This window comes from Phascolarctos cinereus, unplaced genomic scaffold, assembly GCF_003287225.1.
Source record: "Phascolarctos cinereus isolate Bilbo 61053 unplaced genomic scaffold, phaCin_HiC Scaffold_8;HRSCAF=390, whole genome shotgun sequence".
In the NCBI taxonomy this organism is placed as follows: domain Eukaryota; kingdom Metazoa; phylum Chordata; class Mammalia; order Diprotodontia; family Phascolarctidae; genus Phascolarctos; species Phascolarctos cinereus.
In genome coordinates, this window is record NW_027556291.1 from 42,662,649 (window position 1) to 42,678,994 (window position 16,346).

The window sequence follows — 16,346 nt, forward strand, 5'->3', positions numbered from 1 at the left end:
AAGGTGACAGAGCGGCGCAATGAGGTCATACCAAATTCAGATCAAACCTTCAGTCTAAGGTTCTTTCCACTAGGCTAGCTGCCACTCTTTATTCCATTACTAATATGTGATTTTAAAAAAAAGGAGGCAGTTTGAAAAGGGGCTGGGGTGGGGAGAACGGAGCTACTGGTACTGTCAAAATGTGAAATCACATAGAGGAAGGCATCCTGGACATTGGGTAAATTTTCAGTGGAGGTTTTAGTGAAGAAAACAGACAGGGACTGGACCTAGGATTTTCCCGGTATGGGGAATTCCAAGGGGAGGACACTCCCTTTTACCAATGCAGGTCATCACCTTCTCTGAAATTTCTAGTCTTACTGAGTTGCCTAGAGCACTAAGAGGTTCAGTGACTTGACCACAATCACACAACCAGTTTTGTACTAGACGCTAGACTTGAACGCAGTTCCTCTTTGCTCCAGAGCCAGCTCTCTATCCAGAACACAGACAAGGATTGCCAAAGATTTGAAGACAAGGGTAGGTGACTATTTTTTTCTTATTTATTTATTTGTTTGTTTGTTTATTCATTCATTCATTTATTTATTTATTTACTCATTCATTCATTTGTTCCTTCGTTTGTTTATTTATTTATTTGAGTTAATTTATTTATTTTTAGTTTTCAACATTCACTTCCATAAGCTTTTGAGTTTTAAATTTTCTCCCCTTCCTCCCCTCCTCCCTCCCCAAGACGGTACACGATCTGATATAGGCTCTACTTGTACATTCTTATTAGGCATATTTTCACATTGGTCATGCTGTAAAGAAGAATTAAAACCAATAGGAGGAACCACAAGAAAGAGGAAACAAAACAAAATAGAAGAAAAAAACAGCAAATAGTATGCTTTGATCTGCATTCAAACTCCATAGTTCTTTCTTTGGCTGTGGATAGCATTTTCCATCATGAGGCCTTTGGAGATGTCTTAGATCCTTGTATTGCCAAGAAGGGTTAAGTCTATCAATATTAGTTATCATACAATGTGGCTGTTGCTGTGTACAATGTTCTCCTGGTTCTGCTCACTTCACTCAGCATCAGTCCATACAAGTCTTTCCAGGTTTTTCTGAAGTCAGCCTGTTGATCATTTCTTATAGCACAATAGTATTCCATTACATTCATATACCACAACTTCTTCAGCCATTCCCCAATGGATGGGCATCCTCTCAATTTCCAATTCTTTGCCACCACAGAAAGAGCTGCTATAAATATTTTTGTATGTGTGGTTCCTTTTTCCATTTTTATGATCTCTTTGGGATATAGCCCTAGAAGTGGTATTGCTGAGTCAAAGGGTATGCACATTTTTAGAGCCCTTTGAGCATAGTTCCAAATTGCTCTCCAAAATGGCTGAATCAGTTCACAAGTCCACCAACAATGCATCAGTGTTCCAGTTTTCAATGAGTGAGTATTTGTGCCAAAGGAGGGAATATCCACTCAAAGGAGGGAGCACCCACCTTGCTGAGAGCCCAGATCCATTGAACTATTGAAGTTATGAAATGTCATTAATGACTTAACTCCTCTTAATGCAATATAGCTTTTGTTGTAGCTGAAGAAACCAAGGGAAGATTCCCCCTTCCTCTTTTTTTCCCTTTTCCCATTCAAGGTTTAGAGGTTTTCTCATGTCTTAAAAGGACTGGAGAATAGAATTTCAAGGAAGATGGAGGAGGGTTGGCCGGTTCATGAACTTTCAGCCCAACATGACCATGCACCCATCAGCTCTTAGGGAGCTCTGCTCCCTATTGCACCCATTGCATCCATTGCACACTCTGCTTCATATCGGTTCTCCTTTAGGATAGATACCCCGGGGGATTTTGAACCAAGTTTGAGGAATACATATTAAGAGGCAAGGCAATTGTCAAAAGAAAAGGAGCAGCCCATTTCCCCTAAGTATGCCTACCTTTCTAAACTGGCGAATCTCTGGAGACATTGCAGTGTAAAAGGGCCGATGGGCTTACATGCTATTCCCCGTACAGGACCATCTATCTCCCTCACCTTTGCATAGGCTGGTCCTCAGGCCTGAAATCTGCTTTCTCCTTATTCCTACCTTCTAGAATCCTTAACTTCCTTCAAGACTCAGCTTCTCCTCAGTCACCTCCTTCAGGAAGACCATCTCGATTTACCCTCCTGGTTGTTAGTACTCTCTCTTGGGGTGAAATTACTTTGGAGCAGGCAGCTGGACCAGTGATTTCATTGATAAAAGGAACTCTCCCATGAAGAAACTCTCTACCAGCACAGATTGTCACCTTCTCTACAATTTATAATCTGGGGTGTTTTTTTTGCCTTTTTTTTTTTTTGGTGAGGCAGTCGGGGTTAAGAGACTTGCCCAGGGTCACACGGCTAGTACAATTTATAATCTTAGAGAGTGCCAAGAGCACGGAGAAGTTAAATGACTCACCCAGGGTCACACAGTCAGTTTGTGTCAGAAGAACTGAACTCAGATCTTCTTAGCTTTCTATCCACCATGACCTGCTGCCTCTCAAATATATAAACATCGTAAATATATTATATCCTCCCAGAAGACTGTAAGGTCCTGGAGGATAGGGATTGCTTCACTTTTTGTCTTTGTATCATCCCCCCGCACCCAGCACAGTGCCTGCCACACAATAGGCATTTCAGAAGTATCTGTTGAATGAATAAAGGTAGATAAATGAAGAGAGGACATGCTGAGGTGTCCTGGAAGACAAGAAACTCTTCTAGTCTGGCTCTGCCACCAAGTGGCTGTGTGATCAAAAATAAGGGATTTTTCTTCAATGAACCTCGATTTACTCATCTGTAAAACGAATTGGTTGGAATAGGAGAGTTCTAAGGTTCCCTTCCAGAAACTATCATTCTTCGGCATTTTGTGGTCTTACCTTAAAAAAACAAACCCTGATATCCTAAGGCTTTATATTTTTTTTTAAATGCCTGAATGTTTTCAAGGAAAAGGATATGAAGTGACACATTATAAAGCTAAAATATGGTTGCATCGAAATATCAGAAAATGATTTCTACTCATTATAGACTGCTACATTAATAAGGGAGAACTCCCACAATTTTAAATAGCTAGCCTAAAAAATGGGATCAAATTTTTCTTCAAAATTGATCCATCCATTAACAAGTTTTTAGTATGCCCCTAATAGATGCCAGGCATTATGCCTTATGTGGAAAAGTATTTCTTTATGCAATTTGTGCTGATGAAGCATTGATTTATTTCACAAGTTAATTCTGTTTTCAGGCAAACTTGAAGATAAATTGAAATTTGGAAGGAATTTTTAAAAAAACTGTGACAACTCACCAAATACTAATTTTCTCTCTCTGTGTTTCTCTGTCTCTCTCTCTCACTCTCTCTCTTTTTCCCTCCCCCTTTCCCTCTCCCTCTCTCTCCCTCCCCCCCTTCCCTCTCTCCCTCTTCCTCTCCTATCCCTCTCCTTTTCTCTCTCTCTCTGCATACCTAATGCCCAATTATAAATATATAGCAATATCAATACATTGAAAATATATAACAGTATCAAAGACTTAGCAAAATTTAATTCAGAGTATTTTGGCTTAGTAATCTTTGTATTTTTATGAAACTACTTTCAGATTTGGACAGAAGGATCCAACAAAAATAGAGAAATGAGTATCTAAAGAATGATGGATATCAACTGTCAACAAAATGAACTGTCGAACTGTGGAAAACTAAGGGTATAGACCAAGATAAATGTGAGTAGGAAAGAAAATGAATGCTCAGAATTTTCAAATGACAAATAAAATGCCTCATTTTTAAACTTAGGACAGAAGCAAAAGCCCAATAAATGCATGATCTCAAATATCTGTAATTTCCTTTCCAGTGGAATTATAAGGTGCTTACTACATAGAACCACTGGGAATGAGAGCTCTTTTAAGTTTAATGAGGAAAGGGATAACTAGTTGTTAGGAGCAATATTGCGAGAAGAATAATTAGTTCTTGCTTTTGTTAGCTGAGAGATCCTATTGATAGGGAAAGGTCTTACACGATTTCTTGGTGGCTGATTATTCTTAGAGACAGTCAGTGTCAGCAGATCCAGGCATCATTCCTGAATTCTTTCTTTGGAAGGAATGAATTTAAGGTCAGTCATTTTCTTGAATATTAGGCATAGTCAAGAATAGATGTCTAAAAAGTGATATTTGATAGGGTACTGACAGAATAGTGAGTTTGTTTTTCCAAGAATAGAATGACCCACTCCAATGCACAAAATGTACAGAATCAGACTCAAGGAAGTAAGGAGAGGTACAGGGATGAACTAGTTACAAAGTATTGAGATTTAGGGGTTTTATATCTTACTGAAAGAATCACACGCCTACTGGCACATTCTATTCAAAGGAACATATATATTCCATTTTTGTTGGTTTTCATCCTTTCTTTTTAAAATTAAGTGGCAAGCCAAATCTGAGGACAGAAAGGTAAAGGTGAAGAGATAATGATGGATTAAACATGTGAAAGATTTCTAGGTTAATCAAAGGTTGTATTCTAAAAATGTCACTTTAACGCCAGAACATTTGTCTTTCTGTTTCTGAAAAAAGAAAAGCAAACATCCATCCCCCTCCAAAAAAAAAAAAGCATGCTCTGTATTTTGAATGCTTTGCTTATTATCTCTAATAACTTCCCGGGGAAAAGCCAAACACATTTTAGACAGGCAGAATAATTAGAAAATAAGATAAATCTTCAATATAATTAATATCATTTTTGAATTTGCTTTTGTTTCAGCTAGAGTATAGCCTGAATTCTTAAAACAGCTCATAAAACCCTATTGTTTTCTGAAACTTAGTTCAGAAGCTTTTATATTTAGAATCAGAAGTATTAGATTTAAGTAGATTACTTTTCAGAGATCTACCAGATACCTGAATTCAAATATGATGCTGATGATCCATTAAGTCTCAAGGGGGAAAAAGTGCTTTAATTTTAAGACTTTTAGTAGCTAACAACTATATTGAATTAGGAAGAATGAACATGGTAGAAAAGAATCATTTTTCTTAGGGATGTCATTTATTTTTTTTAATAAATAAATTTTAAAGATTGAAAATTAAACAAAGGAAGATGATATGAACTGGTTATTTTCTGAGAGAACAAAAATATATGAAGACAAAATAACTTCAAACAGAATCATAAATTGAAAAAAAGAAGAACTGCTGTTTTCTGTGTTTGCCTTCTGATCCATTAATTAGTCCTGTTCCTTTCTTGCAAGTGCTCTGAAGAGTTTCCCAAGTAAGGCAAGTTGAATTTGTTTTGACAAAACAGCTCTCATTTTGATGGTAGATGCATATGTGTGTGTAGCCCGTCAGTTAGCTCTCTTTGCTGTCCTTTCATACATCTGGATAATTCGAGTCATTTCACTGAGTTCCTCCTCAGCAAGTTTAAAAAAGCCAGACAATAATGGCTCTACTTCCTGCTAGAATCTGAAGGCTGGGGACAGCTAAAAGACAGTCTTCAGAGCCTACCAGGGCAGTACAAAGCAAGGGAAAAGTGACTTGAGTTTTGAGGAGAAAATAGAAAAGCATGGGAAACAAAATAAAACAAAGCAAAACAAAACAAAACAAAACAAAACCAAACCTCACTTGCTTTTTCGATACGTGGCATAAAATTAGCATACTTTTAGAGTCAAGAGACCATTTAAAAGAAGCTTCACCGGTTTTGATTAGGAAATCCACATCAAACTTCTTAGTGATAACATTGGAAAAATCTACCCATTTGAGGAGGCTGAGGGTAAAAACAGTGTCTAGGACTATTTGAAACTACCCTGGTTGGCCTGCTTTATAAAGAAAAACAAATTTGTCATGGAGATAAGTTTTTTGAAATGCAGATTGAAAGAAGACCCTCCCATCTTACAGGCTGGCCACTCCTTAATGGGAAATTTCGTTAAGAAAGAAAATCTAATGGTGCAAAAAGTACTTTTCCCCCAGTGAACTTAGTCCAACTAAATGGAACAAAAAAACAATGTGTGTCCAATGCTTGTATTTTATAGCTGTCAACTGGCCTTGTCTTTGATTAGGGGACTGCACTTGCCTTGCAGTTTTATGGCTCCCAATACCAGAAGTTCCACTTTTAAGTCACATAAATAGGAAAATCAAAGTGTTTCAGAGTGTAAAACTCCCCTTAACACCACTTAATCTCAATAGTGAATCACTTCAGTGCTCACTTGTTCTACTGTTTCAAAGTTAGGAGAGTCAGGATCAGAAAGAATTCTTTCCCTACAAATGGGGAACTTAGGTCAAGGAGCATCTTTCCAATATTGGTAAATAACTGTTAGAAATTATTTGTTAATGATGCCTTATCAACAGACTTCATTTAAATTCACTTAGACTGCAAAAGAATTTCAGCATGCCCTAGGTAGGAGAGGGAAAAAATACCGAGGAAAGTGATTAAAATGTGTTCCTTAATCCTATTAAATTTCAGAAAGAAGGTTCTTTTTTTTTTTCCCCACTGCTTGACCTTCTCAGGCTAAACTTCATATTAACTTGCACATCTCGATTTCTAGATTATTTATACTAAATTAGAGTAGCTAAGCATAAGTAATTATTGAAATTTCCTCTTTTCCCACTTTTCCCATAGGGCCAGTTTATTGATCATGCTGTTTGTTTTTGCTTTTGTTTTTTTTTTTTCACTAGCACTGGCACAATTTCGTTTGGGATTGGTTTTAATTTCTCATAGTTTATGTAAAGAAATTATTTACCTCTATTATCAATTTCCTTTACTTTTTGGGGGCTAAGTTTTCATAAACAAGTGAAGGCTTGCTTAGAAAAATATGAATTCATTTTATTTCCTCCAATTTGAGTTCTCAGGAGACTTGCCATTTAAAATGTAAACGAATTAAAAATCCATACATGAAATGTCTTAGAGAAGCATTTCCTATTCCTAAAACCCTAAACTCTAAGCTTATCTTAGGACTCTAAGATCACAGATCTCTACTTGACTTAATGAAATTTCAATACTTCCTATCGGATCAAATACAAAATAGCATTTGAAATATGTTTCCCTGAAAAGCCTTCCCTTCTTGTTCAGTGTTCTGATACCATTGCTTTGTTTCAGGCCTCCCTCCCTCTCTCTCTCTCTCTCTCTCTCTCTCTCTCTCTCTCTCTCTCTCACACACACACACACACACACACAAAGAATGTACACACATACACACAAAAACTCTCTCTCTCACCCCCCCACACTCACACACACACACAGAGCACGCATACATTACCCCCCTCCTGTCCCTTCCAGCACACAGAAATTCTAAAGCTATGCAAGCCTAAAATGTGAAAGAACTTGACTGTAGAATTTAGAAAAGAAATTTAAAAGTAGTAAATATACTCTGAACAAAAGCTCCATTCTAGCCCTGCAAGAAACATAATACTCTTAGATTGCTTTCTTGTCTCCATGGGGACCTTTTTGTTCTAAGATACCAATCATTAGGGTTAATAGAGGTACCTAATATTTCTAAATTAAGTGAAATGATTCCTCAATTGAGTGGAAATATTTAACTATTGATATCTTTCAAAATGCTAAAAAATAAAATCTATTTAAAATTGCTTGGTTATGGTTTTGTTTTTTTTTGTCAATACAATTACAATGTGTGGGTCAAATTCAAAGACCACAAACTTCCAGGCAACACTTCGGAAGAATCTTTATTTTCAGAGTACTTTATCTTTTTTTTCTCCCCTTGTGTCAGAAAATAAAATGAAATTCAATTGGGGTGAGAATCAAAGCCCACAGAAGAAAAAGCAGATTCTCCACCACCACCCCCCTCCCATTTAAGTCAGGCTGTAAAGGAGTTTTGGTAATTATTTTCAGAGATCAAATGTTAAATTCACTTCCTAATGGAACATCTGGGGTTCTGAGTGAACACATGTTAGTAAACATAAATATATTTCGATTCTGTACAATCTGCTTCAACGTATGTAACATGACATGAGGGCTTTTCCTTTACTCTGCTGAGTGCCTAAGGTATTGTTTTCTTCACAATACCAGGGAGCTGGCAGAAGCCTGGTGGGAGCCCATCGCCTTAAGCCTTGGGCTCTGGTCTGGGGGAGGGGAGAGGGGTTGAGGGGTCACAAGCTCTTAGCTTTTAGCCTCAGCATGACCACAAGTTTTAAAGCATGAAGGAGTCACGTGCTTTTCTTTGGGCTGTTAGTTATTCTGAACCCTTTGGGGGGGGGAAGGAGGCTAGAGAAATGCTTTGTTCTCCAGGTTTTTCATTCTCCAAATATTTTGGCTGATCATTACTTTTTCAAAAACCTCTTAAAAAGACAAAAGAGAATTACTTCGTGATTTCCTAGATTAAAAAAAAGACTAAATATTTTGCTTTTGAAAATTTTACTTGGGGCTGTTCTAATAGACAATTGCTCAACTTGCATAGAAGAGCAAACAGTTTCTGCCAATTGCAAACTTGATCTAATCACTATGTGTTGACATCTGCCTTGAAACAATAAATAACATTAAAATCATCCTGATAAAGCAATGTCAAAATACTTGATTCTGGGTATTGTTTTAAGCTCAGAGGGGAAGGAGGGGGCGTCCTTGAGGGCCAGGGAATGCTGTTGGTTAAGAGGCATCAAGGCAATGATTTTAAAACTTTCAGCCCATTTAAAGCCAGCAAAATGTCACTTTCTGATGATCATTTTCATGTCTTTGAAAGCCATTTGCTTACTCCACTTTCAGACTTATTTAATCTTTCCCTTGTTCTTTCTTTCTCCCAAACCAAACCCTCATACATTTTGAGTGCGAAATTAGGACTTTTGATAAGTAATTTTTGCGTGTGAACCTTTTTCCAAAATCAGAGTAATGGGTCTTCTTTGTGATAATAGGGGATGTTTACCTCCATTGACCAGAGAGCTCCGAATGCAGCTGCAGGACACAATTAATTATGCTAATTGTGTGAGGAGCGGATGTAACTCCCCCCACCCCCAGCTTTCTCTTCTGTCTCCCTCTTTTTCTCCTCTCTTTTCCCTCTCAGTCAGCTCTCACTCTCTTTTTCTCTTTTTCCCCCCTCTATCTTTCCTCTCTGTTCTTTTTCCAGTCATCTCTTTTCGGTTTTCCTTTTCCGTCCTCTCTGTTTCTCTCTGTGCCTCTGTCTCTATGCCTCTGTCTCTGTCTGTCTCTTCTGGTTGTTAAAAGGGGAAGGAGACGCCCTGGGGTTGGATCACATGATATTGTCTTCGCGCCACTTTCGTAAAAAAACAAAACAAAACAAAACCCTCTTTTTAAAATTGTTAAAAATTTATTTATTTTTTTACTCCGGGTTTTACTCAAGCTACAAGGTAATGCCTTTATCTTCCCTTTTTAAAAAAAAGGGGGCTTGTATCGTTTCTTTTTTTCCCTCCCTCCCGCCTTCTTCGCAATGCTGGTCTTTACCATGAAAGGCTGAAAGTTGCATTGCAGTCGGTGCAGTCTCACCGGCAGGATCTGGTGGGGGTTGGGGGTGGGTGGGGAGTTTGATTTCAGGATACGTAGTTTGCCTAAAGCATCTGCCAGATGCCTTAGTGGATGTGTGTGCTGCTCAAAGTAACTCCTTTTTCTTTCTTTCTTTCTTTCTTTCTTTTCCCCCCCCAATAATGCAGTAGGTGTAAGCCCACCTGTAGGAGTGCTCCCTCTCTGGGATTTCGGTGTTGCTTTTTGGGTACTAACTTCTGAGTGGATGTAGGCTTTCAGGTTGGACCCCTGGGTAGGAGAGACAGCAGGGAGGAAAAAGGGGGGCAGCCTTCGGGGGTAACGTGCTTGCTTCCGCGGCCGCTTCTGCCGTTGGGCCGGAGGAGGCTCACATGGCGCCCTTGCCCGCTGGTTGGATTTCGGTGCTGCAACCAGCAACCGCAGTAACAATGGGGAGGAGGGGGAGGGTTGGTCCTACTGCATCCTTTCTCCTTCGCTGCTCCTACCCTTCATACACACCCACCTCTTTCCTTCCCTTACTCCTTTCCCCTCACTCCCAAGTAAACAGCCTCAGCTAAACTTTACCGAAAGCCCTCAAACCCACCCTTTTCAGACGGTTGGCCAAATCTGTCTCGTCCCCATCCAGAGCTTCCTATTAGGTAAAGACACATACTATGGAGAAGGTGGGCATCAGCATCCTCCCTGGCAAAGGCAAGCCGCAGTAGTTAAAGGGCATGTGTGGAGTGGAGTTGTGTGTGGGGGGGGAGCGCGGCAGGAGGAGGTTTTAGGTTTTATTTTTGGAAAAGTAAGTAACCTATCGATCTCCTTGGAGTGCCACCAGCCTTCCGCAGCCCGTCTGCCCTTCCTTTTTCTCTTTGGCCTTGGGGAGACGGTGGTGCAAGCAGAGGACACCAGATCATCTGCAGGGAGGCTTCCTTTTATTTAATTGTATGAGTGTGCGTGCGCGCGCGTGTGCCCGCGAGTGTGCTACTACCACTCAAGGCTGTAGCCAAGACACCCTGCCCTGGGTGTGGATGTGTGAATTAGAGGGAAAGGCGGGAAGGGCCAGCTCCCTTAGTTCAGTAGCAGTGGCACCCGAGGTCAAAACATACACGTGCATGCATATGTGTGTCTGTATATCTAGATATATATTACATGTAACATCTTTTCTCCTTCCCCCGGGGGCCTTGGGACAGTGGCTCAGTGTTGAGGAGGGGCGGTGGCGCGCATGCGCCCAGGCCGGTCGGTCCCGGGGGCACTTTGGGAGTCGTAGTCTCATGTGCTTTGCAGCATCTCGAGGAGGAGGAGGAGGGAAGAGAAGGTCGAAGCCTGCATGCAGCGCCTGGCAGAGGGCCAGCAGCTCCCGGAGCAGCAGTAGTAGCAGTAGCAGCAGCAGCAGCAGCAGCGGCGGCGGCGGCGGCGGCGGCGGCGGCGGCGGCGGCGGCGGCTCAGGCACCCTCGCCACCGGGCAGGGACCAGACACAGTAGTAGCTCCCCCTACTCCCTTACTCCCCTTAACCCTTAGGGCAAGAAGGGCGAGAAAGCATGCCTGCGGACTGCGCTCACCTCGCTTCAGGGTAAAGGGGACGAAAGGGGTTTTCTCCTTTTTTCTCCTTTTTGGTGAGGTGAGGAGGCTTCTTTCCTAAATCTCAGTGAGGAATGGGTGGTCGGGAGCAAACTTGGTTCCTTTCTATCTCGTAAAGGAAAGGGGGAGAGCAGATTTTCCTGGGAGATGTGGCTAAAGGAAGGCAGGGAGCAGTTGCAGGGGGAAGACACTTGGGAGCAGGACGGGCCGCTCTCCATCCCGCCCCACCCAGCCCTCTAGGGGACTGGTGGGAAAGAGTACCCGGCTGGGGGAGGCCTGCCCCCCCCCCCGGCCTTTCAGCCTTCTTTAGCCTTGTTGTCATCCTCAGGTATCGGGAGAGATGCCCCACGTGGAAGTTTCCAAGCCTTTTTCCCACTCCCTCTCTCCCCTTGAGGTCCGATTGGAGCCTCGCCTAGCCCCACCTCGCCTCGCCCCACATGTGGCCGGGACTAGGGAGGCTTCCACTCTACCACCGGGAGAGCAGAAAAACTGGAAATGGTCAGGGGAAGAGGAGACTTTCCACCTGTACTGCACCAAAGGAACTGGCCCAAAGTATGCCTCGATTGTGCAGACGGAGTTAGGAAAGGAGACTCTATCTCCCGTCTCCCTTTAAGTGAAGAGTTGGAACTAGAGGAGAAGATACTATTCATCCCCCCCACGCCCAATTCTTGCGGTTTGCCCCTGTGGGAGACAGCGTGTGTAGGGGGGGGAGTGCGAATGGACGACTTTGGCTTCCCTTACCTTCTGAGCCCCCCTTCCTTCCCCCCTGAAACAAGCATATTTGACGGGCGGGATATTGGGGAACACAAGAAGGGGAAAGACGTGCTCTGTGGACATCACCCCCCCCATCCTTCCACCCACGGGGGGGGAAGGGGGGGTTTTGCCAGTTGGCGCGTTTTTTAGTACTTTGAATGGAGAACTCCATTTCCCATGATGCCTTGTTCTTTTCTCTTTAATCTCTGAGGCAGCTTCACCACGAGGGTCCGGACGCGTGGTGCCCACGGTTGGTGCAGACCCTGGTTAGACCTGGACGGCCAGCCTGAGGAGTCTAGGGCAGGATCCAGGATGGTGGGTGTATAGGGATTTGAGGGCTAAGCGGGTAAACGGAAGGCTGGTAAAGTTAAAAAGAGAAGCCCCTAGGAAATATCTTTATTCCATTCCTTACTTTCTGGGGGAGGGGGTGGGGGTGGGGGGCGAGGGGTGGGACTTTTTTTTAAACTTCGAACTGCCGGCGGGGGTGGAGGTGGAGTTTAGTGTAACAGCCAATAGAAATAGGAAAACTCAAGGGGGCGGTGCTTGGGCGTGGCTCGAAGGCCCTCCCAACCTCTTTAAAAGGAGCGCACCCACCGGGGTCCAGGGTACAAATGGGAGTCTCTCTTCTCAGCACCCTCTGCGTTTGGAGCAACCTTTGAAGGAATTCGAGAAGCTTTGCATTATTCACACCTTGACCAAAAGTGTGGAAGCTGCTAGGCAAATTTAAGATTTGAGATAATGAGTTCCTTATTTAATCTTTGAACTTTTCTCTTTTCCCTAGGGACCACTCAGTACTGTCCTCAAGAAACGGATTTTCAGGTTTGACCTCTTTTTTTTTTTCTCCCCTCTTTCTCAGAATAGCCGGGATCTGTGTGTGTGTGTGTGTGTGTGTGTGTGTGTGTGTGTGTGTGTGTGTGTGTGTGTAGGGGGGGGCCATTCTTTTAAAATTGGTCATTCCTTTTTCAGTAAACTTTTTCAAGACCCAAAGACTGGAGCATGGGGCATGGTGGCACATTTTCATAAGGCATCAGGTAAGGGAGTCGGGGGGGGGGCATTAGAGAAAAGAACAGAAGCAAGCACTCTTGACAACTTATTTCTCCAATGTTGGCAGACAGGTTTGCTCCCCACCATTACAGAAAACCATAAAGGTAGGTATGATAGATGGTATACCTTGAATGTTTCTAGAATAGTAAGCGGGATAAAATCTTTTTAAAATCTTAGATTCTCATTAATAAATATTCCCCTGACAGGTATGGAGAATTAAATAGGGTACTTTTTTTTTTAAGTGGATGGTCCTTAAGAGAACATAGGGTGCATTATGACCAAATAAGTGTGACTTAAGTCTGGAAATGGGATAAGGCTGGCTTGTGGAATACTATGATATCCAAGAAGGGCTGGTCTCCTTTTTTTGGATATAATGGAAAAAGATGAATCCATAAATTGTTTAAACAGAGCTAAGTCAAGGGCTTAATGCAGTTCTGTGAAATACATCAATGTGGCATTGTGTAGCGGTGAAGAGTGTTATACATGTAGAGCCTCAAAAAGTAACTAAACTGGGACTCTTCCCCCCCATCTTTAAGGAGGTTTGGGGTGGGGATGACAGTGATTTCTAGGGAAAAAAATTTCTATATTGAACAATTCTGAAGTGAATTTGGCTGCATCTATTTTGGATGGCGATTGAAGAGAGGTTGGAATTTCCTTAGTACTTGAAAACAGTGAAAGTTGAACTAAGTTTATGAGGAACAGGTCAAAATCCTGTAGGGCTGAAACTCCAAGTGACTTAAATCAGGCATGCATTAGCTCGGCTCCCTTCATATTCTCATGACTTAAATAAATTTGCAGACGTAACTTGGAATCTGTAAAAGTAAAAATTTTTGTTGCTTGAGTAAGCTGGTGTGTTTTGAGTTTTAGGTATTTTTTTTTCTTAGTGAGTGTTTTTCTACTTTCTCTATAGCTCATTTGAAGAAGACTTGAAAAAGGAAAGAGCCAGGACCGGAGGATGCTCTGCGGCTTTGCTGGAGACCGTGCCTCGGTTGTGTAAAAGTGCTTATAGTGCAGGTAGGTCGGTATAACTACTGCCCTGTGAGCACTTCCAACATGACCACGGCAATGGATGATTTGGGGCTTCCTTGGAGCCGCTCCTCCCCCCACCCCAAGTCCCCTCGGGCATCTGCTTCTGGTGTGGGCCCGCCTTGATCCATCAACTGTCCCTTGTGCTAAGGTGCATCTAGTGCAGTTAGTGATGTAGCTTAGTATCTACTGCCCTAAATGCTCCTTCTGGCACAAGCCGCCTCCTAGACAACCTGGCAGCAGAGTCCTGATGGGTGAGAGAGACAGACCCTTTGGAAACATTCAAGAGCCTTGGGGGTTGTGGCCAGCTCTCGAAAGGAGTTGTTTGGATGAGGGGCCTCCCCGGTGTGAGGGGCCCGATGGCGGGCTTGTGCTCTCTCTTTCTTTCTCTTATTACAGGTGCGGCAGCGTGGAGGCTGGTCCCTGGTCCTGGTAGTGCCAAAGTGCTCATAGTGCAGGTAGTTTTTTGCAAATGACTACTGTACTATGGGCACTTCAGCGCTCCTGGGTAATGTATCACTGGGGGGTGGAGGGGGGGTGGGGCAGATGGAACAGTCACCCAACTAGCATTAATCCCAGGGCTACTCACAGTCAGTTTTGCAGGTCTTGCATCGGCCTATGTCAATTGCTGTGCAAATCCATGCAAAACTGATTATGAGGGCGTTTGCAACTGCATTTTTGGACCTGCCTTCCCCACCTCAAGTGAGCTGCTACTGAAGATTGTGGCTGATTTCTCTGCGGGTGGGGATTTGTTGCATTACTTGAACTTGTGTCTATAAGAGTATTGCACTTGTCCCGGCCTGTGGAGGAAAAGAGGACTTATCATCTGTTCCTGTAAGGACCAAAAGGGGCCATTCTGGCTGGTTTGCTGTTGTCGGGTGGATCACGATGCAATTTTGATAAGTTTAGTAGGAGAAAAATTGCACGGTATCCATCTGTAAACCGCAAGACCTTATGCAGTGGCAGCTTGGGGGGAAATGGGGTGGGGGGGCTTGGGCGGGATCTGGTTGGGGGACTCCACTTCAGGGCTCTTAGAGAAAGGTTTTTAGCCCAGATACTTCTGTACCTTTTGAGAAAGGGGTTAATCTTGTTAATAGATGGATTAGCTCACCTTGATTTGAAGTACAATGTGCTGAATTAACTCTATCCACTAATGTTTTCATTCAGTCTGACCACTTGAATGAAGTAGATTGAATGAGATACAAAAGGGTTCAATTTCAGCTCTTTGACTATGGGTAGGTACACAATTGTAAGGCTATCTTATCTCTCGGAGCAAAGGCCCAAGGGAAACCAGTAATTGGTTTTTTTGCTTCATCAAAAATGTTACCTCTGAAGTTGAGCCTCAGCACTGCCTGGCAAATGTAGGGATTTGTTCATTTAAATACTCAAGGAAATGAATAACAGTTCATATTGCAAGTATTGTGCTTCCCCATTTTGCAGATGAAGAAACTGACGGCAGCTAGCCCTCCAATCCAGACCTTTTTGATTCCTGATAAAATGACTTGAGGTCCTTATTCTTTAATCTGCCGGGGCTGAAAAGCAGCAGTCCTGAGAACGTGGTTTCACTGCCTCATCTGGGCCACTGGAGAAGAGCTGAGAGCACTGGCGACCACTTGGCTTTGAGTGTCCTCTTTGGAAAGTTAGATTGTAGGTCTTTAGGATTTAAATTCAGCTTCCTAAGCTATGAAAGAGTAACTTGGGTTTTTCTAGTATTGAATGTTGTGTAATATTCTCTGGCAAATAATGTCTATAATGAACCTGGGAAAGAGAAAGAAGGGAGCCCTCTCCCCAGGATTTGGAGTTTGGGGGGAGACCTGGGTTTGAGTCGCACCAGTACAGCCAGGAGCTAGCTCTTTGACCATGGGCTAGTTATTGGCCCAAAAAATGTAAAATGGCATACTAATTACAAAACCTAATTCAATTCTCTTTCTGGGCGGGAAGGCTTTGGAAATGTAAACTGCTAAAGAAATGTAAATTAGTATGTTCAACTTCCTGTTGCCCTGTAGTCTCCAAGGAATTCTTTGTGCCCTTCCCCCACACTTGTAACTTGTATGTATTACCTCTTTGTATATATTATCTCTTCTCCCTTCCCTCTTGTAAAATGGAAGCTCCTTGAGGGGCAGGAATTGGCCTTGTGTCTTGGTGTCCTCAGTGCCTGCCACATAGTAGGCTTGCTTAATAAATGTTTGTTGGATTGAATGCGTGTTTTGGAGCCTTATTTTCAGTCCCCTTCAGTTAATTCCTTCAGTTGGAAGACAAACTGAGCACAAAATTAGTTTTAGCTCAAACCTGTTACCCAGTTGCAGTTACAGCCTCTGGCTAAGGGTGATTTCTTTATTTAAATTACAATGTTAACTCCATCCCAAGGATATGATTGGGGGAGGGAGAGGAATGGAGTGGGCTGATGGGAGCTTTAATTTCTGATTTATTAGGTGTAATCTTTACATGAAGATTCTTGAGGTGGCAAAGTTAGCAACATTTGGGAACACATAAAACTGGTGTAGAAAGCTGTCAAATTGGGGTGTGGAGTCTGCTTACTAGCTCTTGAGACTGGCCTGCAA

The 16,346-nt window shown here is 42.5% G+C and overlaps 1 protein-coding gene across 2 annotated transcripts; it reads left to right on the top strand.

Annotated features, from left to right (window-relative positions):
- Window positions 1-10,648: 10,648 nt before the first annotated feature.
- On the top strand, window positions 10,649-15,984 carry LOC110196560 (uncharacterized). 2 transcript variants are annotated; one of them, XM_078147809.1, is made up of 7 exons: window positions 10,649-11,002; window positions 11,931-12,030; window positions 12,497-12,534; window positions 12,682-12,746; window positions 12,827-12,863; window positions 13,670-13,773; window positions 15,226-15,984. In XM_078147809.1, the coding sequence occupies exons 1-2, from the start codon at window positions 10,655-10,657 to the stop codon at window positions 12,003-12,005; spliced, it is 423 nt and encodes a 140-aa protein (XP_078003935.1). In that variant the 5' UTR covers window positions 10,649-10,654; the 3' UTR covers window positions 12,006-12,030; window positions 12,497-12,534; window positions 12,682-12,746; window positions 12,827-12,863; window positions 13,670-13,773; window positions 15,226-15,984. The 2 variants fall into 2 exon arrangements, with proteins under 2 accessions (XP_078003935.1, XP_078003936.1); XM_078147810.1 differs by lacking the exon at window positions 12,827-12,863.
- Window positions 15,985-16,346: the final 362 nt, after the last annotated feature.